General features: G+C 38.4%; 1 protein-coding gene across 5 annotated transcripts in view; it reads left to right on the plus strand.

The window, feature by feature from the left end:
- The window catches only part of LOC126480865 (uncharacterized), a 114,669-nt gene that overhangs the window by 35,708 nt on the left and 54,237 nt on the right, over positions 1–24,724 (plus strand). For all 5 annotated transcript variants that reach the window (XM_050104240.1, XM_050104239.1, XM_050104243.1 and 2 more), the window contains exons 5-8: positions 8,833–8,918; positions 9,053–9,166; positions 15,862–15,963; positions 21,946–22,020. In XM_050104240.1, coding sequence (XP_049960197.1) covers positions 8,833–8,918; positions 9,053–9,166; positions 15,862–15,963; positions 21,946–22,020 — 377 coding nt within the window. The remainder of the gene's footprint in view (positions 1–8,832; positions 8,919–9,052; positions 9,167–15,861; positions 15,964–21,945; positions 22,021–24,724) is intronic.

The following is a 24,724-nucleotide window of genomic DNA, read 5'->3' on the forward strand; positions in this document are numbered from 1 at the left end:
GTACTTAGCAATTAGGGTAAGGAGGGTTTTTAGTAATGTGCACTAACAGCAGTGGACACAAGAAAAAGTTGTGTAGAGGGGAGGGAAAGAGGAATATGGTGACACACAGTTAAAGAATGTAAGCAAAAAGAAGATAGGGTGACTCAGAGAGGAAGGAAAAGAGAAAGGAGAACAACTGAGAGAAGACAGGAGCATTGGCTTTGCTATTTGACATCGGGGAAGCTGGCTTTATATGTTAAATTTTGAGGGAAAACATTATTAGAATAGGACACCCTTCAACTTCTGTAATAGCAACAGTGCATTGAATTGCTCAGAATGCCCTCTACTTCTTAATAGCAACAGTGTGGCAAATTGTGTGCAGAGTGCAGGACAATTTGTTCCAAGAGTGTTACGAATGTTTCTGTCATGTCAGTGGGCACAGGTAGGATACTAGATAAATGGTATCTTGGGTTAAGATTCTGATTACATGAAAGTTGTTTAATCTCAGATGCGAGGTAATTGGGTGCTTGTGCTCTGAGGAGCTAGTGAAGTAGACACAGCATGTGATAGCTACATAATTTGAGAGAAGCAGAAGTCTTCCAAGATATTGCAACACTTTTCTCTATCCAGGACTGGTGACCTTGCCATTTTGGTTCCATAACCCCTCTAAATTAACCAATCAATCAATATTATCTATCCAGTTGAGATGCTCATTCAATGTTACGGCCAAGTTCTCCACAGTTTTTGTATGGTATTGGAATACTGTCAAGCTGAACAGGACTCAGTTGTTCACAGAATTCTGGACTTAATTTCTGATGGAATACTAAGCTTCTGTGTGATTTTTTTGCATTTAGTTTAAGGCCTAGGTTTATCACATCATTCATCTAAATGATCACAGTATTTATATCGTCAGGTGTGGCACTTTGTCAAAATTGGAGATCATCAGTATGAAAATGATTTTGCAGAAGGACAGAACCAGTGAAAGGTCATTGACATATAAGGAAACAAAAGAAGGCCTAAGCCTGATCCCTATGGTACTCCTGAGGCATGTTTCCAGGAAGATTTTCATTCCCGTAGACAACACATTGCTGTCTGTTTTTCAAGCAGCTTTCAAACCACTTCATCACACTATCTGAGAAATTTAGCTGTTGCATTTTTCTGAGAAGTATGTCAAAGTTGACAGTAACAAAAGCTTTGCTAAAGTCTAATACTGTCACTATTGATGCCTCATGGTTGTTGGTGACATAGTTCAAGGCTTCAGTTACCTTAATTAGTGCAATTTTTGTGGTGCGGTGTTTACAAAAGCGGGACTGATATTTGTGACATAGGTTGAATCTGCACAAATGTTTGGTGAGAAATATATTCCAGGACATTGGAAACAGCAGGTAACATGCTAATTGGTCAGTAACCAATTGCAGGTTTTTGATCTTAAGGATGTGTCGGACTGTACTTTTTTTTCCGCAAAGTAGTATATATTCTATTATCGAAGGAAAAATTAAATGTCAGTTGATGCAGGTACTAAGCTATTGGTGACATTATTCAAGAATGAATTTTCACTTTTCAGTGGAGTGTGAACTAATATGAAACTTCCTGGCAGATTAAAACTATGTGCCAGACTGAGACTCGAACTTGGGATCTTTGCCTGTTGCGGGTAAGTGCTCTACCATCTGAGCTAAGCAAGCACAATTCATTACCCGTCCTCACAGCTTTACTCATCTCATCTCCTCCCTTCCAGATTGGAAGATTGTGGCCATGTTGATACCATTGTTGCATGATGCTTCAGAAGAGATTTTAATTATTGCATTTCTTGTTGTATGAATTGTTACTTGTTTGAGATGGAAAGCATTTTCGATAGTTTTGTAGTTTGGGGATTCTATTGGGTGATAGTTCTTTGCCACAAAGGGTTTAAGAGTTGCAGAGAAGAATTCATTCAATTTGTCAGCTGAGCCTTGAAAAGCAGTTTCTGATATCACCTTTTCAACACCCAGGCTATCGAGATACTTCCACAGAGTTGTGTGTGTCGTATGCAAGGTAACGAGTGTGCCTGATTTTGGCATTACAAACGCATTGCTTTACCCTGTTTTGTAGCTTTCTGTATTTTTCGTAATGGTCTAATTTTGGATTTGCCTTGAAAGTCTATGGGAACTATCCCTATTGCTCATTATTTGAAATAATTCAATTTTCAGCCATGATGGAGGAGGATTTTTTACATGGTTTGTGCTTGTAGATACATATTTGTCATAGAGAGAAGCAAGTTTATTAGCAAGTTCATTGATTTTGCTGTCAGGCTTTCTGGTTATTTGATGCCATGAAGTTTCTGAGCAATCAGCTGTTAGAGCATCACAATTAATGTGTTCCTACAAGTTATGTAACATGATGCGAGTTCTGGGGACTGTGCAGAGTATACTGGGAATATTACTTCATCTGCTGAGAAACCTGGAGCTGGACTTTGACCAATATCTCTTACTTTGTCAATCTTTTTCATTGCATTTACTTCTTTCAGAACGTGACTGTGCGCCACATGATGTGTAGCTTGTAATGGAAGAATGATCATGTTGTTTTAAGTAAACAATCTTCTTAGGATTTACGTCAAGGAAATGATCAGGCCAGTCAGTGTGCCAAATATCTTCTCATTCCAAGAGCTGGTCCACCAGTGCAGTTCAGTGTGGTTGCATATTGTCATACATAAAAATGAAGTTAGGGCTGAATGCACCTCTGAAAAGATGCACAGAGTAGTGTGTCTCAATAATGCTGACAGGTGAGTGTACAGTATTCAAACATTTGGAGGTCAGAATGCCCATGTGCCCCCATACTATAACACCTGGGCCACCAGAACGATCATGTTCAACAGTGTTCCTGGGTGCATTAGGTGTCTGCATCCCTCACCAAATGAGGGTATGTAATGCACCTAGGAATATTATCAAACGTAATCATTTTGGTTGTCCAGGGGTTGTGGTGTGTGGAGGCATAATGTTGCATGGGTGTACTGACCTCTAAATCAAAATTATTTTAACACTATACTCCAGCCACATGTGCTTTTTTTTTCAGGGATACAGTCAGCCTTGAATTCATTTTTATGGATGACAATGTGTGATCGCATTGAGCTGTGCAGGTAGAGGTGCTCTTGGAATGAGGGAATATTCACTGAATGGCCTGGCCCGCCCATTCCCTTGACTTAAATCCCCTTGAGTCTATGTGGGATGCATTTTAGAGACATATTTCAGCATGTTTACATGCACCAGCAACCATCCAGGAGCTGTCAGCCATGCTGGTGGAGGAATGAAATTACCTATCACAAGAACCCCCTTAACAATTTTGTGGCTAGCATGTGAGCACATTGCAGTGCATGTATTGCTGTCCATGGTATCGCACACCCTATTAAAAACCATGTCACACTTATTTAATGTCCAGGTGACCCCCATGAATTGTGGTGACTGCAGTGTAAATATTGTCTTTCAATAAAAGTGTCATTACTGATGTCAGTCTTATAAGATTTTCATGTGATTTTGTAGGTGTTGGGTATAGTCTTACTGTTCTCTTTATTTTCCATACCAACTTGTGCCTTGAAGTCTCTCAGTAATATTATGATGTGTACAGGAATTTTGTTACTTCTTCTAGAAGTTCCTAGAAGTCATACAGTTTTCGTGAGTTTTTCATTTTGAGATGGTTTTTGGAAAGAGCATATTGATTACTGTGTATGTCTTGTTTCCTCATTTGATGTGAAAATGTGAAAATTAACACTGAACTGGTGAAATTTTCTTTAAGCACAAACACTTGTCTCAAACCAGTGGTTCGTTGGAAGCATTTGTGGCTGGCTTTCTTGTATAGATCCTGTAAATCTCCTGATCCAGAATAATTTTTTATGCCTATAGCAGCTTTCCTGATGTGTTAAAATTTGAATGTCAAGTATATTTAGCACATCCATTAATAACTTTACTTTGTTATTTTGAGTATTGACTTTGATAATTAACGCTTGAGCAGGTGCGCCTATGTATAAAATGCGCCAACCGCAAATAACAATGTCTTGTACTGTTTCATTGTTGTTGTACAGTCATGATCCCATATCTATTCCTTCATTATTGCTTCAGCTAACACATTGATGTGCTGTAGTGTCATACATCCAAGAGAGCACCAGTAATATAAAATAAACATTGACATCCACATTTATACTCTGCACACCACTGTGAAGTACATGGCAGAGAGTACATCCCGTTGTACCAGTTATTAGGTTTTTTTTTTTACCATTCCATTTACATATCAAGCATGGGAAGAATGATTGTTTGAATGCCTATGTGCATGCTTTAATTATTCTAATCATAGCCTTATGATCCATATCTGCACCATACATAGGGGATTGTAGTACATTTCCGTAGTCATCATTTAAAGCCAGTTCTTGAAACTTTGTTAGTAGACTTTCTAAGGATAGTTTACGTCTACCTTCAAGAGTCTGCTAGTTTAGTTCCTTCAGTATCTCTGTGACATTCTCGCATGGATCAAATGAAAGCTGTGACCATTCATGGTGCCCTTCTCTGTATATGTTCAATAGCTCCTGTTAGTCCTATTTGGTATGCATCCCACACACTTGAGCAATGTTGTAGAACCGGTCACATGAGTGATTTGTAAGCAATCTCCTTTGCAGATTGATTGCACTTCTCCAGTATTACCGAGCGAGGTGGCGCAGTGGTTAGACACTGGACTCGCATTCGGGAGGACGACGGTTCAATCCCGCGTCCGGCCATCCTGATTTAGGTTTTCCGTGATTTCCCTAAATCGCTCCAGGCAAATGCCGGGATGGTTCCTTTCAAAGGGCACGGCCGACTTCCTTCCCCGTCCTTCCCTAATCCGATGAGACCGATGACCTCGCTGTCTGGTCTCCTTCACCGAAACAACCAACCAACCAATCTCCAGTATTCTACCAATAAACTGAAGCCTACCATCAACTTTACCAATGATTGAGCCTGTGTGATCATTACATTTCATGTCACCACAAAGTGTTTTACCCAGGTATTTGTTTGAGTTGGCTGATTCCAACAGGGACTCATTAATATTATCGTCATAGGATACTATGTTTTTTTTTTTTCTTTTTCATTTAGCTTCTTTCAGACAGTACATCATTATAGATAATTGCATCATCTGCAAACCGAGCGAGGTGGCGCAGTGGTTAGCACACTGGACTCGCATTCGGGAGGACGACGGTTCAATCCCGTCTCCAGCCATCCTGATTTAGGTTTTCCGTGATTTCCCTAAATCGTTTCAGGCAAATGCCGGGATGGTTCCTTTGAAAGGGCTCGGCCGATTTCCTTCCCAATCCTTCCCTAACCTGAGCTTGCGCTCCGTCTCTAATGACCTCGTTGTCAACGGGACGTTAAACACTAACCACCACCACCACCATCATCTGCAAAAAGACTCAGGTTACTATTAATATTGTCTGCCAAGTCTTTAATATACAACATGAACAGCAAGGGTCCTGACAAACATTCTCGGAGCACACCCAAACTTACTTCTGCATCTGATGATGACTATCCATCCAAGATAACATGCTGCATCCTCCCTGCCTAAAAGTCCTCAACCCAGTTACATGTTTTATAACAATGAAAGCAATCAATTATTGACAAAATTATTTAATTGGATAGATAAAAAATCTACTCACCAAGTGGCGGCAGAACACTCGCATAAAAGGCAGTTGTAATGGGCAAGCTTTCAGAGCCATTGGCTCTTTCTTCAGGCAGAAAGGTTGAAGGGGAAGGAAGAGGGGTGAAGGAAAAGGACTGGGAAGGTCTAGAAAAAGGGGTAGATTTCGGGAAAGTCACCCAGAACTGTGGGTGAGGAGAGACTTACCATACAGGATGAGAAGGAAAGACTGATTGTTGGGGAATGCATTGGATGAGATTTGAAAACCGGAGAGCTTAAAGGTGGAAGACAGGGTAATATGCAGACAGAGATTACTGCTTAAACATCATGCATGAGTTAATAAGAGTGAAAAGCTAAGTGCATTGTATGTCACAGGGATGGGAGGGGGGTGGTGAAAAATAGATGGGAAAGACAATGAAAGATGTAGAAAACTAAGGTGAAGCAGTTGCTGCACCCATTTGCCTACCCTTTGTGTCCTACCCCCTTGACCGTCTCTTCTGCAAGATTTGCTCTATGCACCCTTCTACCACCACCTATAATAGCCCTGTAACTGGCAAAACAAATACTATCAACAGGAGAGCCACCTGAAAATTGACACGTTGTATACTAGCTGTTATGTAAACACTGTTTGGCCTATTACATCAGCATGACTACCACCAAATTATCAATTAGGATGAATGGGCATAGGCAGTAGGTGTATACTGGGAACTCGCAATATCCTGTTGCAAAGCATGCTCTACAACATAACATTCATGACCTCGGTGCCTGTTTCACCTCACGCACCATCTGGATTCTTCCCCCAGACACCAGTTTCTCAGAACTCCACAGATGGGAACAAGCACTACGACACGTCCTTGGTCCTCGCCACCCACCTGGCCTTAATTTACGTTAATTTCTTCTGTCTCAGCATTTATTCACTGTAAATATTCTTTGCTTCACTTCATTTTAGTTTTCTACGTCTTTCGTTGTCTTTCCCGTCTATTTTTCACCGCCCCCGTCCCAACTCTGTTACGTACAATGCACTTAGCTTTTCACTCTTATTAATTCATGCTTGATGTTTAAGCAGTAATCTCTGTCTGCGTATTACCCTGTCTTCTACTATTAAGCTCTCAGGTTTTCAAATCTCATCCGATGGAGTTCCCAAAAATCAGTCTTTCCTTCTCATTCTGTATGGTAAGTCTCCCCTGACCCGCAGTTCTGGCTGATTTTCCCAAAATCTACCCCTTATCCCGGACCTCTTCAGTCTTTTCCCTTCACCCTTCTTCCTTTTCCCTTCAACCCTTCTGCCTGAAGAAGGAGCTACTGGCTCCAAAAACTTGCCAATTACAACAGTTTTTTATGTGTGTGTTCTTCTGCTGCTTAGAGAGTAGATTTTTTTTATGTATCTTGTTACATATTTTTATAATGGAAGGAAACATTCCACGTGGGAAAAATTATATATAAAAACAAAGATGAGGTGACTTACCGAAGATTTTGTCTGATATACCATAGGATTGTATTTTTGATAATAAGCACAGGTTTGGTACTGGGTCAAAAGCTTTTCAGAAATCAAGAAATATTGCATGTATCTAACTGCCTTGATCCTTAGCTTTCAGTATGTCATGTGAGAAATGTGCAAGTTTCATATGATTGATGTTTTCGGAATCTGTGCTGGTTGGCATAGAGGATGTCATTCTGCTCGAGCTATGTGAAAAAATGAGGCAGGTGTCTATGAGATAATATGTGATTGAATAAGCAGTTGGGGCTGGGATCTGATGCAACTGTATGATTTAACACTTCAAGTGGGTCATTACTGTGAGATAATACTTGTAACAGCAGCAGAGTCATATAATAAAAGTTTATTTTATCAGTGTTGAATTAAACTAAGATTGAACTGTGATTTTGCTCACACGTTTACCTTGGTAACATAGACAGCTATTCTTCACTTGTGTATAAAGTACGCTATGCGCCCACTCATGTTTTGATAAAGGCATGCCTGCTTGAGGGCTAAGTAACTGTGAAGCACTTGCATTACAGAGCTTTGGGAAACAAAGATGCATTTTTACGTGATGGTCCTGGTCTCCTAGTATTTAATGATGGAAATGGCGTAGTATGTCTTCGGAGTCTGAGATAGTTGCATCATTTGCAAACATATCCTTTATGCTAATAGGTTCAAGATGATGAAGAGAATTTCAATCAAACATAAAATGCGTACACATGCACACATATACAGATATGCCCCCCTTCTCCTGTGCACACACACACACACACACACACACACACACATACACACACACACACACACGGAAAGACTAACAGTTCTGTTAATAAGTTGTTGTCTGGATAGACACATGTGAGGGGCAGAGGAAAGTATTGGGCAACTCTGTGATGGGAACACACTTGGGGCAAGGTGAGTACAGTGAAGGATATAAAGCAAAGACAGGGTATAGAGCAGAAGAGAGGTGGCTGTCAGCAGCAGTTGCTGAAAGGCCCTCCCCTACACCATTGACACTAGTTGGAGTCTAGACTCTTATATTTTGCATACCACTGCTTTTTTTTTTTAAAAAAATTAAGGTCAGTCATTAAATTTCTTTTGTAAAGTTGAAGTAACATCCTCTATCTTACGTCCAAAAAGGAAATCCTTGGTGCTAGTCATATTCAAACTGGAACTTTTGTTGTAGGTTATTTTAAATTTAGGTGAATATAGTTCATTTCTACTTAAGTTAGCTGTTTTTTGCTGTTTCTGTCCCATTCCATTTTTTGTTGCCCTTGAATGTTTGTCTGTACCTGTAACATTATCGGCTTTGGGCACAAAGTAAGCCTTTCCAAAAGGGCTAAAGTACATTGTAATCAGTCATCTTTATATTCCATTTCAACTTTGTGCTCCATATCCATTGCTTGAGAGAAACTTTTGAAAGATTTAGTCTTCAATTTCCAGCTTTTAACAGTAAGCTAATTGACACATTTTGTAATGTCTAGCATTTGCATGTATAATAAAGTGAATTTGATTATTTACAGTTTTGTTCAATACACATAAGTATTAAACTTACTTGTATTACATATTCTTATTCCTCATTACATTATTGATTACATATGGCAATTATCAGGCTTTAAGCAGATGCAATTTTGGAATGGGTTTAGATACTTTAGTTTTTGAACTGTTTGTCTTCCTAGTATCTGATTGTAGAAATACTGCATGTGAGGGATTAATGAAAGTTTTCACTGCTTATTTCATTCTTTCAGTTATGCAGCAGATCCCCTGACAGATGGCAGGGAGAGAGAGCTCTGCACGCAAGTACAACAATCAGATGGCAGCCGAAGTATTCCAGGTATGACATTTGTAATTCACTGTCATCATTTGTCAAGGCCATTAAAAAAGTTCAGATATAATGTTAAAAATTTACATTGAAAAAATTGTTTCATTGCATAGTATAACAGAATTATATAACAATATTTGTTTTAGGTGACCAGTGGTCTCACTGGCTTTCTGGAATCATGGTGATAGGAATTCCATTAGTAGTGTTATGTGTCATCCTGCTGATCTGTTGGAAAACTGGCGCATGTCGAATCAATAGAGGTAACGTACTTTTATTTTATGGAGAGATAGACTTTGAGATGTCTAAAAGTGGTTCCTTTTATAACTGGCAGAGAGCTCAGTAGAGAGAAACAGAATGAATAAATATATTTTTAACACAAGTAGGAAATGTAGTCCACTCCAGACTGGAGTACAGTGTAATGGTGGCCATTATCGTGGTTAATCTTCACTTAGTATCAGCCCATTTTTCAGCAATGTGACACATCACAGGATAGAAAAGTAAGTGATTTAATGTGTACTTCAGTACTCAACTCTTTATTTTGATAATCAAAACATTATTATTATTATTTACATTGAAATGTTTAGTATTACCTCTTCTGGCATAGTTCCTTAGTTTCACAAATTAATGGTTCACTCAGCTAGGATATTTTGATGGTGCACTTCTTTATACTCTTTAAATGCTTGGAAGTTGCTGTAACCATTAACTTCCACCAGGAGACTTATTGCTGCCCATTGAGATTGTAGTGATACACAGGATAAATCCTGGCCTTTCTTGTCTGTCAGTTTGAAAGTGTAAAGTTAAAAAAATGTATGTTTTGTTGCATTACTGTCATTATCATTATCATCATCATTAAAAATGCCTTGATATCATCCTTTTAACACATCTTCACCAGAACACTGTGCACCAATGTCCATGTATATTGTACTACATGCTGATTTTCTAAAGGTTGCATCATATATACAGGTAACCGTCAAAGTTTGGCGAGAATGGGCAAAAACCCAAGGATTTCTGCTTCACCTGTGGGGAAGTCCTGCAGGATAGAGGTTGTCTATACAGAGCATAAAATCAGAACCAGAAAACAGCCTACTGACCCAAACAGTGCAGTCCAAACACATTGTGTGTGCCAAAATTTCTGTTGGTGTTTGGCTCTAGGATGTATCTTCCTGCTGCCAGTGAATTGTGTAATTTTCTGACAAATCTTATGTAAGAATTTATTAACTGTTCCCGAGGATGAGCCCTGGTTTGGGCAGATAGAGAATAGAGAATGCCAGGACAGAAATAAAAAGAACAGATAGAAGGCTGACAGTGAGACTGAGAGCAAGATTGATTCAGATACCTGGAAAGATGAAGTAGTCAGTAAAATTAGTAATACCAGAGTAAAAAGACAGTAAGGACCTTTTCAAATCAGGAGTGACCTCTGACAGTAGTAACTGTGGTTCTGTTAAGATAACACTTGTAGTGTCTCTCAGTGTTCCCTTTCTTGTTTTTAATTTTTCCTCATTACTCCTAGTTCATGGGGAGAAATTAGTGCCTGTATACTAACTTGACCAATGAAAGCTAAAGACAAATTAAGACCAGGGTCAGCTTAAGGCCCAAATGACTCAGACATCTGCTTGTGACACCAAGCTGAAAGGCTTATCAGAGGTGCAAATTTTATGTGCAGACTGTATTGTAATTAGTACTAAAAACAGACACAGGTGAAAGTATATGATAACAGATTTAAAAATGTTCAGTAAACAAGGGTCCACAAATGAGACAACTAAAGTCTGAGGTAGGAAAGGGCAGGATGTGAAATGGATATGCCATTTGTGTGAAAAAAATGTTCTCAAACCAACCCTGGTAAACACATTCTTTTCATGTGTTAATTAAGAGAGAGAGAGAGAGAGAGAGAGATAATTTTCCGGACAAGATTTAATGCACATTGTCAACTGGCAACAGTTTTTCTTGGGGACTGTCTGTTTGTATTTAGTGATAAGTTTCATGACAAATGTGGCAGCACATGGTTTTGAATTTGACATGCTTCGTCAATAGCACAAATACTATTTGTGGGAGTTTTTGCTTAGGCTGTATATGGACAGAATGTTTATTTTAGGTGTGATTAGCTCTGCCATACTAGTATAACATGCTTACTTATCTCTCTTAATGATGAAAATTGTTACAAAAAAGTTGTTTCCTGTGGTATTTTTGTTCTGCCTGCATCTACACTATGGTGTAACATGTTTGTTAGTTATTTGCCTTGTTCTATATATTGTATTTGAGGAGTAATTGCTCCTGTTATAATGTGGAATGAGTCCATTTACCACTGTAATACATTTTTTAGGAAAAAATGCAAACATGTTGACCATTTACATGATAGAACACATTTCAGAAATTCTTGAGCACAGTGGGAAGTGATGTTAAGCAGACATTATTTCAGTTTGTATTTGAAATTAATTTGTATTATCTGCTAGATAAAGCTCGGTTACCGCTCGGTATGTGGTCAGAGTTTTGTTCACTAAATTGCTTACTCCTTTCTGTGCAACACTAATGCTGGGTGCTGGATGGTTTTTAAATTTTTCCTCTTTCTAGAATTATTTTTATGAGAATTGCTGTGAGTGTTATCAGTACACCCAACTATTTAGAGTTGTACACAAGAACACCACATACCATCTTCAGTACGTGCTTCTGTACCACAAACCATTTCTTCTCAATGAAAAGTTACACTAGAAAAAGATGCCATAGCTGATTAATGAATGAAAATTGGATAAATAAGTCAATTCTACATTCAGATCTATGGAGTCAGTTATCTGTAATGCAGAAATGACAATCTATAACCTATGGCTTGCAGTTCAGGTTTTTTTATGATACTTTAAAAACGCTTTCCATGTTGCACTGAGGCATCATTTAGTTCCTGTATGATGGATGTAGAAGATTTATGGGCAAGATTTAAACGGTTTGTAAATTGTGCTCTGGAGAAGTATGTACTGAGTAAGTAGATTATGGATGGAAAAGATCCACTGTGATTTAACAACGAAATTCAGAAAATGCTGAGGAAGCAAAGGTGTTGCACTCTCAGTTCAAAAGGGAAAGCACAAATGACGACAGGCAAAAGTTAGTAGTAATTCGTGCATCTTTAAAAAAATGTATGCACAAAGTATACAACATCGGATACCTTCATACCTTGGCAAAAGATCTTGCCAAGAATCTGAGAAAATTCTGGTCCTTCCTAAAACTGCTTAGTGGGTCTTAAGGCCTCTATCCAGTAACTTGTTGACCAGTCTGGTGTTGCAATAGAAGATAGCAAACAGAAAGCTGAAGTTTTCGGTTTTGTATTTAAGATAATGTTCATACAAGAGGAGAATCTTAACAGACATACTGTCATTTGACTATCTCAAAGACTCCCTTATGGGTGACATAATAATAAGCATCTCCAGCTTAGAGAAGCAACTGAAAGGGTTAAAAGCAAATATGTCTCGAGGTCTATAGGGAATTCTAATTTGCTTTTACAAAGAGTTCTCTATGGCATTGGCCCCTTACGAAGCTTACATTTATTACTAATCTTTTACCAAGCACGAAATCTCGAGCTATTGGAAAAAAAGCATAGATGACTCCGGTATATATGAAGGACAAAAGAATGGACCCACAAAATTACAGATTAGTATCCTTAACATCAGTTTGCTTGAAAATTATTGAACATATTCTCAGTTCAAATATAATAAATTTCCTTGAGATGGAAAAACTTCTGTCATGAATCAGCACAGGTTTAGAAAGCATCACTTGCGCGAAACTCATCTTAACCTTTTCTCATGAGATACCCTGCGCACTATGGATGAAGGGCAACAGGCAGATTCCATCTTCATAGATTTCCGACTAGCATTCAACATGGTGCCCCACTGCAGACTGTTACCAAAGGTATGAACACATGGAATAGGTTCCCAAATACATGAGTATGGCTCGAAGACTTCTCAAGTAACAGAGCCCAGTATGTTGTATTCGACAGTGAACAAGGGTGTTGTCAGGAGTGCCCCATGCAAGTGTGATAGGTCCACTATCATTTTATATCTACTTAAATATAAATGATCTGTTGGACAGGGTCAGCACCAATCTGTGATCATTTGCTGATAATGCTGTGGTGTGCGGGAAGATGTCATTGTTGAGTGACCAGAGGAGGATAGAAGATGACTTAGACAAGATTTCTAGTTGGTGTGATGAACAGCAGCTAGATTTAAATGTAGAACAAACCTGTAATGGTTGAAAACAGCATTAGTAGTGTGCTGCTTGACACAGCCATGTCAATCGAGTGTTGAGGCATAATGTTGCAAAGTGATATGAAATAGGATGGGCATATAAGGATTGTAGTAAGGAAAGTGAGTGGTTGACTTGGGTTCATGGGGAGAATTTTAGGAAACTGTGGTTCATCTGTAAAGGGGACCACATATAGGACACTAGTGTGACTGATTCTTGAGTACTATTTGACTGTTTGGGATCCACAACAGGTCAGATTGAAGGAAGACATTGAAGCTATTCAGAGGCGAGCTGCTAGATTTATTACTAGTAGATTTGAACAACATGCAAGTATTATGGAGGTGCTTTGAGAACTCAAATGGGAAACTCTGTAGGGAAGGCAATGTTCTTTTTGAGGAACACTGTTGAGAAAATTTAGAGAACTGGCATTTGGAGCTGACTGCAGAACAGTTCTACTGCCACCAACATATGTTTAGCATAACTTATGAATATAAGATAAGAGAAATTAGGGCTCCTATTAAGGCATATAGAAACTTGTTTTACCCTCACTCTGCAAGTACACACCGTATGGTGGCTTATGGAGTAGATATATAGATGCAGAAGCAAGAGACTATAATATAAAGTGAATATTATGAACCTTCAGAAGACAGATATTTTTGTTTAAAAATTACAAGAAAAATCAGTACCGACATGGTTATGGAAAAGTGTGAATGGCAGGACATGTAAAAAGTGGCTGTAAAGCTAAACTGAGGGACTAGTATATATATTTTATGTGCACTCATGAGCAGTAAACAAATAACATTTAACTGGAGCTATTGTCTTGCCACCCTTGATCTTATAGATTGGTGTGTTGAAGTTTTTGGCTTTTCTTTTTGGTATGTTTCTTATTCCTTCTTTGGAAACTTACCCTTACAGTTGTGATTACAGTGAAACCCTTATTTTATGTTTTTGTGCGGTTCAGACTTAAAAAACGCAAATCAAAATTGATGAAAAAGTTAAAATCCCCAAAATATTAGTAAAAACAGATGTAACTGCCATATATGATTAAAACTTATTATCATCTCCAATACATTGTACAAAATCTGTGTAAGTGAAGAAAACGAAATGTTCAATACAATCTTTATATAGTAATTCGTGATAATGAATGTCATCAGTTCTTAAAAAATCACAGACATGTAACGGCAAGTAAAAACTCATCAGAAAATTGAAATTGGTACCTGGGTACAAGATAATTGAGCTATTTACGAACATGCGGACTACAAATCATACGTTAAAATTGTTTTTGAGAGGCCTTTTCATTGTGCTCACCCAGAAAAAAGCAAATATTGATGAACATGGTGAATTAAACTGAAAACTGTGAAGTACAGTGAAAGGCATCAGAATCTAACATGTGGGAGTGTTTGTTTTTTGTTGTATAGCCAATAGCAGTGCAGCATGCTCTGGTGATGTTAATGCATTGACCCCTAGTGTATCCAGCACGCGAGCTCACTTTACATGTGTTAAAAACCCCTTTTATACAGTCAACTTCCTTGTCTCAATTCCCGTGAAAAGTTCGTTCTACAACTGAAATTCTCCTGTCATTAACACATCCATAAACATCAACTCAGCACTATAGCAATTGGCAAATTGATAGTCTTGTTTCTGGTCACCTTCACGGTGCCACTATGTCACGATTACATCAGTTCCTGCAAAAAGTAGTGTGAAATATACTTGATATGACCTATCACATTCTTCGAGACTGAGTGTTTGAATTTAAAAGATTGATGATTGAAATTGTTGCTGAATACAGTACATTGGAAATACATGCAAAAAGACAAGACTGCATTATAACTGACACAATAAAAAGTGGTAGCTGGGCCCTTTTGCCATGAATTGGCTCAGTCCAAAACACTTCACATTGACTGTCCTGTTTTTTCATTGCTGCTACCGTCTAGCAGTAGTTGTATCATAATTGCACAGTAAAGCTAAATGTTGCAAGTGTGAACCATCTGTCTTTTGTGCCACTTATAACTCCTTCAGTCACATCAAATGTCAATAGGATGAAGTAAAGTGAGGTGTCAAGTAAGAACATAGAATTGAGGTAAACTTTATTAGGAAGACACGCAAAATTGTGTAATTTTCAGCATTGATCTTATGGGTTTTCCACAGGTGATATGAATTTATGGTGTAGACTCACAAAAAATATAAAATTGGAGAATGTAAAATCAAAGTTCCACTGTAATGTGTGTTGAGTTTGCCACCTAGATGTTCCCATAGTGACTGAGGTCGATATCCCCATTCATAATTTGTCATATTTTAAAAATTGTTTTAGTGTATGGTACAATATATGTACTTAAGACTCTTGTCAAAGTGGCTGATGAGAGTTGCAGAGTAAAAGAAACTCAGATGACATCAATCACTGTTTGGCTGATTTCTTCCAATCTTTAGCAACCAGAGAACAGTCTGTTTGATGCATCTATGTCTATGAAAGAACAAGTGACAGGAATTACCTATCATTGAAATGACAGAAGGGGCTTTGAAAGCATCTTGTAAATGATACATTAGATACTTTAAATATTACATAATCCACAACTAACACTTATTGCAGTCAGAAACTGGGCGGTACCAGTCAACATCATTTGCTTTCTATTGACTCAGCCACTTCCATCAAGAGTCTTCTTGGAGTGCAAGATTAATGTATGATGTACTTATTTCCTGTAATCATATTTGGTTATACAAATCTTGTTAACAGGTGAAGTTCTGAAAACTGAGCGACCTTTATCAGGACCTGTTAACATGCGGCCACCACCTTATAGCAGTTGTGGAGGATCACCACTTCTAACAAGACATACAGGTAATGAATTATATTTGTGAATGAATCTGAGCTTACTTGAACAGTTTTATTTTATGACTAGAGAAACCCCGCATTGCTCGGGTTATTTATTTATTCCAATCTTCTATTAGTGTATCTCCTGCTCTCCCCTTTCTCTGTTTATCTCTTCCTCTTCCCTTTCTCCATCCTTTTCCTTCTCTGTCTGTTTATCTCCTCCTCCCTTTTGTAGTGTGTGGAGTAAGTTGAGAATGTGAGTCTGCTGAGGCCTGCTTGGAGTAAGACTGCACAGCCACATTAATTTCTGTGTTCTTGGTTGCTTAGGGGTTAGAACGACTTCCTAGTAAGCAGGAGATCCTGTGTTCAAATCCTGGTCGGGCACAAATTTTCAACTCTCCCTGTTGATTCTGTCCATCTCCCATACATAGCTGATGTTTGTAATTCTTTGAAATTTCATTCTTCACAGCTGTCATGCTCCACCATTTTGTCTGTTCTTTCTGACATGTCTGAAAGAACAGGTACCATACACATATATAGATGCAGACTCAGACATACCTCACTGCCTGTTTCCTCCTCCTCCTGTCTTTGCCCATCTTCTCCTCTTCTCTTTCTCTGTCTATTTCCTCCTCCCCTCTCTCCTCATTTGTTCACTTCCTCCTCCTGAATCTCTCTGCCTGTCTCCTCCCTCCACTGTCTCTGCCCATTTCCTTCTCTTCTCATCTCCCTGTCTATTCCCTCCTCCCCTAACACTGTCCACTCTTCCTTCTCCTGTCTGTGTTTATCTCCTCCTTCTCCTTGTTGTTTCTTTGTCCTCTTATCTTCCTTTTATCTCCACATTATCACACTCATCCCAATCGGAGGCTGGTGGTTCTTACTTCTACAGTATTTCTTTCCAAACTGTAACAAGTATGTGTGCTGAATTTGCTTGAAATCATTCCAGGGCATTAGGATAAGCTTTTTGCCTCTGGCTTTGCTTGTTGCATATTTGTGCACATATTTCAATTGTATGTCTAGTGAATTCCATCCTGCATTTTCATGCAGCTTAATGTTTGCGATGTCATATCTGCTGAACTATGTCTATACAATGATATAATTTTGCAGGTATACCCAGTGATATATGTGCCTACTGCCTGCAAAATAATAAATAGAGTTAATAATAAAGAAGTAATAAATTAAAACATAATGCTTGATGCAACAGTTTCTCATGCATCTCTGTGTTTATGACGCTACATCTCCTGAACTGTGCCAAAAATATATATTTGTGTAGGAACCCCCATGAACCATGGACCTTGCCGTTGGTGGGGAGGCTTGTGTGCCTCAGCAATACAGATGGCCGTACCGTAGGTGCAACCACAATGGAGGGGTATCTGTTGAGAGGCCAGACAAACGTGTGGTTCCTGAAGAGGGGCAGCAGCCTTTTAAGTAGTTGCAGGAGCAACAGTCTGGATAATTGAATGGTGTAGCCTTGCAACACTAATCAATACGGCCTTGCTGTGCTGGTACTGTGAATGGCTGAAAGCAAGGGGAAACTACAGCCGTAATTTTTCCTGAGGGCGTGCAGCTTTACTGTATGGTTAAATGATGATGGCGTCCTCTTGGGTAAAATATTCCGGAGGTAAAATAGTCCCCCATTCGGATCTCCAGGTGGGGACTACTCAGGAGGACGTTGTTATCAGGAGAAAGAAAACTGGCGTTCTACGGATCAGAGCGTGGAATGTCAGATCCCTTAATCGTGCAGGTAGGTAGAAAATTTAAAAAGGGAAATGGATAGGTTGAAGTTAGATATAGTAGGAATTAGTGAAGTTCGGTGGCAGGAGGAACAAGACTTTTGATCAGGTGAATACAGGTTTATAAATACAAAATCAAATAGGGGTAATGCAGGAGTAGGTTTAATAATGAATAAAAAAATTGGAGTGCGGGTAAGCTGCTACCAACAGCATAGTGAACGCATTATTATGGCCAAGATAGGCACGAAGCCCATGCCTACTACAGTAGTACAAGTTTATATGCCAACTAGCTCTGCAGATGATGAAGAAATTGAAGAAATGTATGATGAGATAAAAGAAATTATTCAGGTAGTTAAGGGAAATGTAAATTTAATAGTCATGGGTGACTGGAATTCGAGAGTAGGAAAAGGGGGAGAAGGAAACATAGTGGGTGAATATGGATTGGGGGAGAGAAATGAAAGAGGAAGCCGTCTGGTAGAATTTTGCACAGAGCATAACTTAATTATAACTAACACTTGGTTCAAGAATCATAAAAGAAGGTTGTATACGTGGAAGAATCCTGGAGATACTAGATATCAGATAGATTATATAATAGTAAGACAGAGATTTAGGAACCGGGTTTTCAATTGTAAGACATTTCCAGGGGCAGATGTGGACTCTGACCACAATCTATTGGTTATGAACTGTAGATTAAAACTGAAGAAACTGCAAAAAGGTAGGAATTTAAGGAGATGGGACCTGGATAAACTGACTAAACCAGAGGTTGTACAGAGTTTCAGGGAGAGCATAAGGAAACAATTGACAGGAATTGGGGAAAGAAATACAGTAGAAGAAGAATGGGTAGCTCTGAGGGATGAAGTAGTAAAGGCAGCAGAGGATCAAGTAGGTAAAAAGACAAGGGCTAGTAGAAATCCTTGGGTAACAGAAGAAATATTGAATTTAATTGATGAAAGGAGAAAATATAAAAACGCAGTAAATGAAGCAGGCAAAAGGGAATACAAACATCTCAAAAATGAGATCGACAGGAAGTGCAAAATGGCTAAGCAGGGATGGCTAGAGGACAAATGTAAGGATGTAGAGGTTTATCTCACTAGGGGTAAGATAGATGCAGCGTACAGGAAAATTAAAGAGACCTTTGGAGAAAAGAAAGCCACTTGTATGAATATCAAGAGCTCAGATGGAAACCCAGTTCTTAGCAAAGAAGGGAAAGCAGAAAGGTGGAAGGAGTATATAGAGGGTCTATACAAGGGTGATGTACTTGAGGACAATATTATGGAAATGGAAGAGGATGTAGAATAAGATGAAATGGGAGATACTATACTGCGTGAAGAGTTTGACAGAGCACTGAAAGACCTGAGTTGAAACAAGGCCCCGGGAGTAGACAATATTTCATTAGAACTACCGACGGCCTTAGGAGAGCCAGTCCTGACAAAACTCTACCATCTGGTGAGCAAGATGTATGAGATAGGCGAAATACCCTCAGACTTCAAGAAGAATATAATAATTCCAGTCCCAAAGAAAGCAGGTGTTGACAGATGTGAAAATTACCGAACTATCAGTTTAATAAGTCACAGCTGCAAAATACTAACGCGTATTCTTTACAGACGAATGGAAAAACTGGTAGAAGCTGACCTCGGCGAAGATCAGTTTGGATTCCGCAGAAATGTTGGAACACGTGAGGCAATACTGACCCTACGACTTACCTTAGAACATAGATTAAGGAAAGGCAAACCTATGTTTCTAGCATTTGTAGACTTACAGAAAGCTTTTGACAGTGTTGACTAGAATACTCTCTTTCAAATTCTGAAGGTGGCAGGGGTAAAATACAGGGAGCGAAAGGCTATTTACAATTTGTACAGAAACCAGACGGCAGTTGTAAGAGTCGAGGGGCATGAAAGCGAAGCAGTGGTTGGGAAGGGAGTGAGACAGGGTTGTAGCCTCTCCCCGATGCTATTCAATCTGCATATTGAGCAAGCAGTAAAGGAAACAAAAGAAAATTCGGAGTGGGTATTAAAGTCAATGGAGAAGAAATAAAAACTTTGAGGTTCGCCGATGACATTGTAATTCTGTCAGAGACAGCAAAGGACTTGGAAGAGCAGTTGAACGGAATGGACAGTGTCTTGAAAGGAGGATATAAGATGAACATCAACAAAAGCAAAACGAGGATAATGGAATGTAGTCAAATTAAGTCGGGTGACGCTGAGGGAATTAGATTAGGAAATGAGACGCTTAAAGTAGTAAAGAAGTTTTGCTATTTGGGAAGCAAAATAACTGATGATGGTCGAAGTAGAGAGGATATAAAATGTAGACTGGCAATGGCAAGGAAAGCGTTTCTGAAGAAGAGAAATTTGTTAACATCGAGTATAGATTTAAGTGTCAGGAAGTCGTTTCTGAAAGTATTTGTATGGAAGTGAAACATGGACGATAAATAGTTTGGTCAAGCAGAGAATAGAAGCTTTCGAAATGTGGTACTACAGAAGAATGTTGAAGATTAGATGGGTAGATCACATAACTAATGAGGAGGTATTGAATAGAATTGGGGAGAAGAGGAGTTTGTGGCACAACTTGACGAGAAGAAGGGATCGGTTGGTAGGATATGTTCTGAGGCATCAAGGGATCACAAATTTACCATTGGAGGGCAGCGTGGAGGGTAAAAATCGTAGAGGGAGACCAAGAGATGAATACACTAAGCAGATTCAGAAGGATGTAGGTTGCAGTAAGTACTGGGAGATGATGAAGCTTGCACAGGATAGAGTAGCATGGGGAGCTGCATTAAACCAGCAACAACAGCAACAACAACAACAACAGGAACATTCAGCAGCATACATGGATGCTGTCTGCAAAATGTGTTGTCAGTTGAGTTAGTAGCAACAGGATAATATATGTAAACATATTGCATGATGTGGTAGTTTTTCACACAGTTAGTGTTTATTATGTTGTTATCTCCTGAAGTAAATGCTGTTCAGTGAAGTACCTTTTGTGGTACATTCAGTGGTATATGTGAATACTGTCTGCAAAATGTGTAACAAGTACAGCTAGTAGTAAAGAAGCAATAAATTGAAACGTCACACTTCTTGTGGCAGTTTTACTGCATGAACAGTGAAAACATAGTAGGTGATAAACATTATTCCATTGATCATTTTGTGGGTGTTGTCAGTGAGGAAAAGTTACATAAAGGTTTGAAATTATGTGTAAAGTTTGTTGCTTGTCCCTAATGCTCTTACTTTCAAATACTGGATGACTAAAGTATGGATATTCTTGTGTTGTGGGCTACACTGTTTCTTCACCCCTAACCACCTCTTTGATAGGTGGGTGGTTTTTACCCCCACAGTGACTCTTTACAGAGAGAGTAAATGATACGTGATCCAAGTTTGGTTGAAACTGATCCAGTGGTTTAGGTGGTGCTGTGGAACTTACATACATATACATTTGTATGTTTAACGATTTTTATGATTTGTATGGATTTTACTGGCCAATGGAACAGATCTTTCCTGGATTAGTGGATCTAGCTTCTTTTAATCAATGTATACTGATTTAATCACCTAGTTCTTCTTCGTATCATGTGTAACGGAACAAAATATAACAGTCCAGCTCTCTGGTAGAACTGGTCTGTGCTTACGAATAACATGCTGTGGAGATGGGCTGATACATGCTTCACAACTTGAAACTAGATTCCTAAATATAAAAATAAGAAGTAAGATTAAGAGAAGACAAGTACTAGAAATAATGAAATCTGTTAAAAGGCCTTCACTAAGGGAGACACATGATGTGGAAATGAACATGAAATAATAATGGCAGACTAGCAAAACACACATGTTTGGAGTGTTGGTACATGAAAACTACAAATAAACTGTCTGCACTGGAAGAACACAACGTGTCTGCTTATGAGCATACTATGAAACATATCAGTGTCATCTTGGGTGTTGAATTAACCGCTCGTGGTATTTGGGTGCATCTTCCCCTTTACCACAACACGATTACTGGACTCTACACCTGGGAACCAGCACTTCTGTATACACTTGACTCTTGCCATCTGTGTGGTCTGAAGTTTCACTGGCTTCTGGTCTGAAGTTCCATTGGCTTTTCTTTCCCATCATCATTCTGTTTCACAACCTTCCTTCATCCTTTGTGCTATTTATCAGCAGTATTTCTCTGTATTTCATTTTCTGTATTGCACTAATGAATGTTTTTACTTAAATTTTTGCCACAAATTTGTGTTTAGCTTCATACCTTACAGAACAGTTACAACATTCCTATTAGAAATCATTAACTTTTGTAGGTGAATCAGAGTACTATTGTGGCAGCGTGTGGCATACTGATCACAAGATGAGCGGCAGCAGCTACCATGATAAAGGTGTGTATGTTTGAAATGAACTAAAACAATAAACAGGTTTATTTTGATGAGTCATTTACTATTCCAAGTTTTCAATTATGATTTTTATTTGTTGATACTAAGATTTCACAATTTTAGTTGTAAAATTTATTAGTAATTGCATACTAAGCATGGGAAAGGGGGTGGGTGGGGGAGGGAGAGAGAGAGAGAGAGAGAGAGAGAGAGAGAGAGAGGGGTGGGGCTGTATAAAGTAAGTATATGAATTTTTTACTTTTACATTGTGTGATTAGCAAATGAACCGCTTACTTCAAAGTTGTCATCCTCTGTTATGCCGCAGGTCTATCAATTTTTGTTCAGGACAATGAAATTGCTGGTACTCAATAAAGGTATGAGAAATTTGATACCTATAATGGCATTATAATTTTTTCTGACAGCAGTTTGGTTACAGTTAACTGCATGACCTTGTTGTTTCTAGCCCTAAATCATGGTTAATAAATCCCATACCTATTGTAAATGTGGTGCAAATCAAGAAGCTGACATTTTCTGAAATTAAGCAAGTTAAATAGTCACTTAATGTAATCTGTGTTAAATCAGCATGATGGACATATACTAAGTAGTAGTTTAAGCAGGTGTATTGTGTGAAAGTATTCTCTTACAGACTCATTCTTTTCTAATTTAGTTTCATTTCTGAAGGGTGCATCATAACTGTAGCATGAAGTGTAACTAATTATCTCCAGAATTCATGTTGGATGTTAACAATTGATTGGTCTTATATGTCACGAGTATTGAAAAAAAAAAAAAAAGACCATACATCTGTTCCTATTGTAAAACTATGTTCCCTCATTCGCAACTTCAAAAAGATTTTTGCTATTTATTGTTATTACTTTCCTGTGCTTGAATAATTTAGACTGTGAGTTGTTTCACTGTGTTCACCATGTCTCTTATGTAGTTTTGATGCTGAAGTAAACTTGCAATTTTGCAGAAGTGATAGGAATCAATTACATTTGGGGGAAAATGAAATAAGAGAGATTTGTATGAAAACAACTTGGAAAAGAACCTAAGTATTTGAGATAAACAGGACTGTCGGATGACATGGGGAAGGTAAGAGGCGGTTACACTAAGGAAGAAAGGGAGAAGGAAAGGAAAGAAAAGGAAAAAATCCAGATAAGTGTGAGTAGAACAAGAATCAAGTATCTCTAAGATCTCTGCCTGTTACTGGTATTGAAACTGGCAAGATGTCAGTCCCAGGAATTCCAAGACTTTCAAGAATGACAAAAAACATTTATTTTGTGGGATACAATTACAAATTAACAGTCTTCATATTTTTTCCTCTGCTTTTATTGTGAAAGCTTACTGCTTGCCAAATTTGATGGTTCTAGGTTAATGGGAAGTATACTACAGGTTTTGATGAGCAAGTTTGTGAGTATCGAGATATGTGACAACAGGGTAACAATTATTGAACTATATGAAATAAAATCGTCATAACTTCTGAATGGTTTGTGTTAGAATGTTCAAACTGCACAGTTAGCTGGGGGACATGATGGAAGTTAGGATGCGCATGTATTGTTTGGTTTAGCTATGAAGCCCATTTTCATTTGGATGGTTTAATCAAAAAGCAAAATTGGCATATTTGGTGAGACACATTTCATGATTGAGAAGTCTTTTCACCCTCAATGGGTGGCTGTGTGGTGTGCAATGTTCAGTCAATGAATAACTGGTGCAATATTCCTTGAGTGACCACCAAACAGAATGTGAAGGTTTTGGAAGATGATTTTATCCCCATTATCCAAAGTGCCCCTAATTTTGACAAGATGTGTTTCAAGAAAGATGTAGCTTGACCCTATTGAAGCAGGAGTGTTTGATGATGTCTTGGAGGAGCACTTTGGGAACCAGGTTCTGGCTCTGGGGTACGCAGAAGCCACTGGCATTTTACTTTTTGTCCGTGCCACATCACTGCCAATGATGGCAGGCATATCGAACATGTCATAACCTAAATCTGAATATCTGTAGTGACATTTACATATTGAATAAAGTGTGTGCATGTTGTAGTTTATAACTAATTTACATTTTTTCATATAGTTCAGTAATTTTCATCCTGTAAATGGCTTTATCTTTTGGATATATTGACCTGGAAGCTTAAAATTTTTACACTGCAGAGAGACCATAGTTCTTCATATGTGACATAAATCTTGACTTAATGCATCTTCCAGTTCATAAGAAAAAGGTATGGAACCTAAAAAGAGGGCAACGTATGCAGTGAAATATTTAATGTACACATATTATACTTCATTACTTTTCCCTTCCTTTTTTTTTTTTTTCTTATGATTCACTGCTTAGATTTTCCTTCCATTTTCTTTTTTTACAGTCTTCACTCATTATCCATCCATGATGGAGAACAACCAAAATGTGTTTACTCTTCACTTCTTTATCTCCTTTCATCATATATTTTCTTGAAACTGTATCACTTTTAGACCTATGTGTATTTATAGGTATGTTTATCCTTTTGACTGCTTTAGATGAGTTAACTCCTCATACTCCGCCAGCTCCTGCACTTCCCAGGAGCTGTTGATGAGTTTAAATGCAACCTCAGAATTTTCATGGAGAGCAGTTGATGAATTAACATGGGCATCATTGCCAGTCCCTGAGCAACCATTCAGGCACCTGTGTGTTGTTGAAGAATTCAACCATACAGCAGATTTTCCACCTCATATCTCAGTATCTCTTT

The sequence above is a fragment of the Schistocerca serialis genome, chromosome 5 (genome assembly GCF_023864345.2).
Source record: "Schistocerca serialis cubense isolate TAMUIC-IGC-003099 chromosome 5, iqSchSeri2.2, whole genome shotgun sequence".
In the NCBI taxonomy this organism is placed as follows: domain Eukaryota; kingdom Metazoa; phylum Arthropoda; class Insecta; order Orthoptera; family Acrididae; genus Schistocerca; species Schistocerca serialis.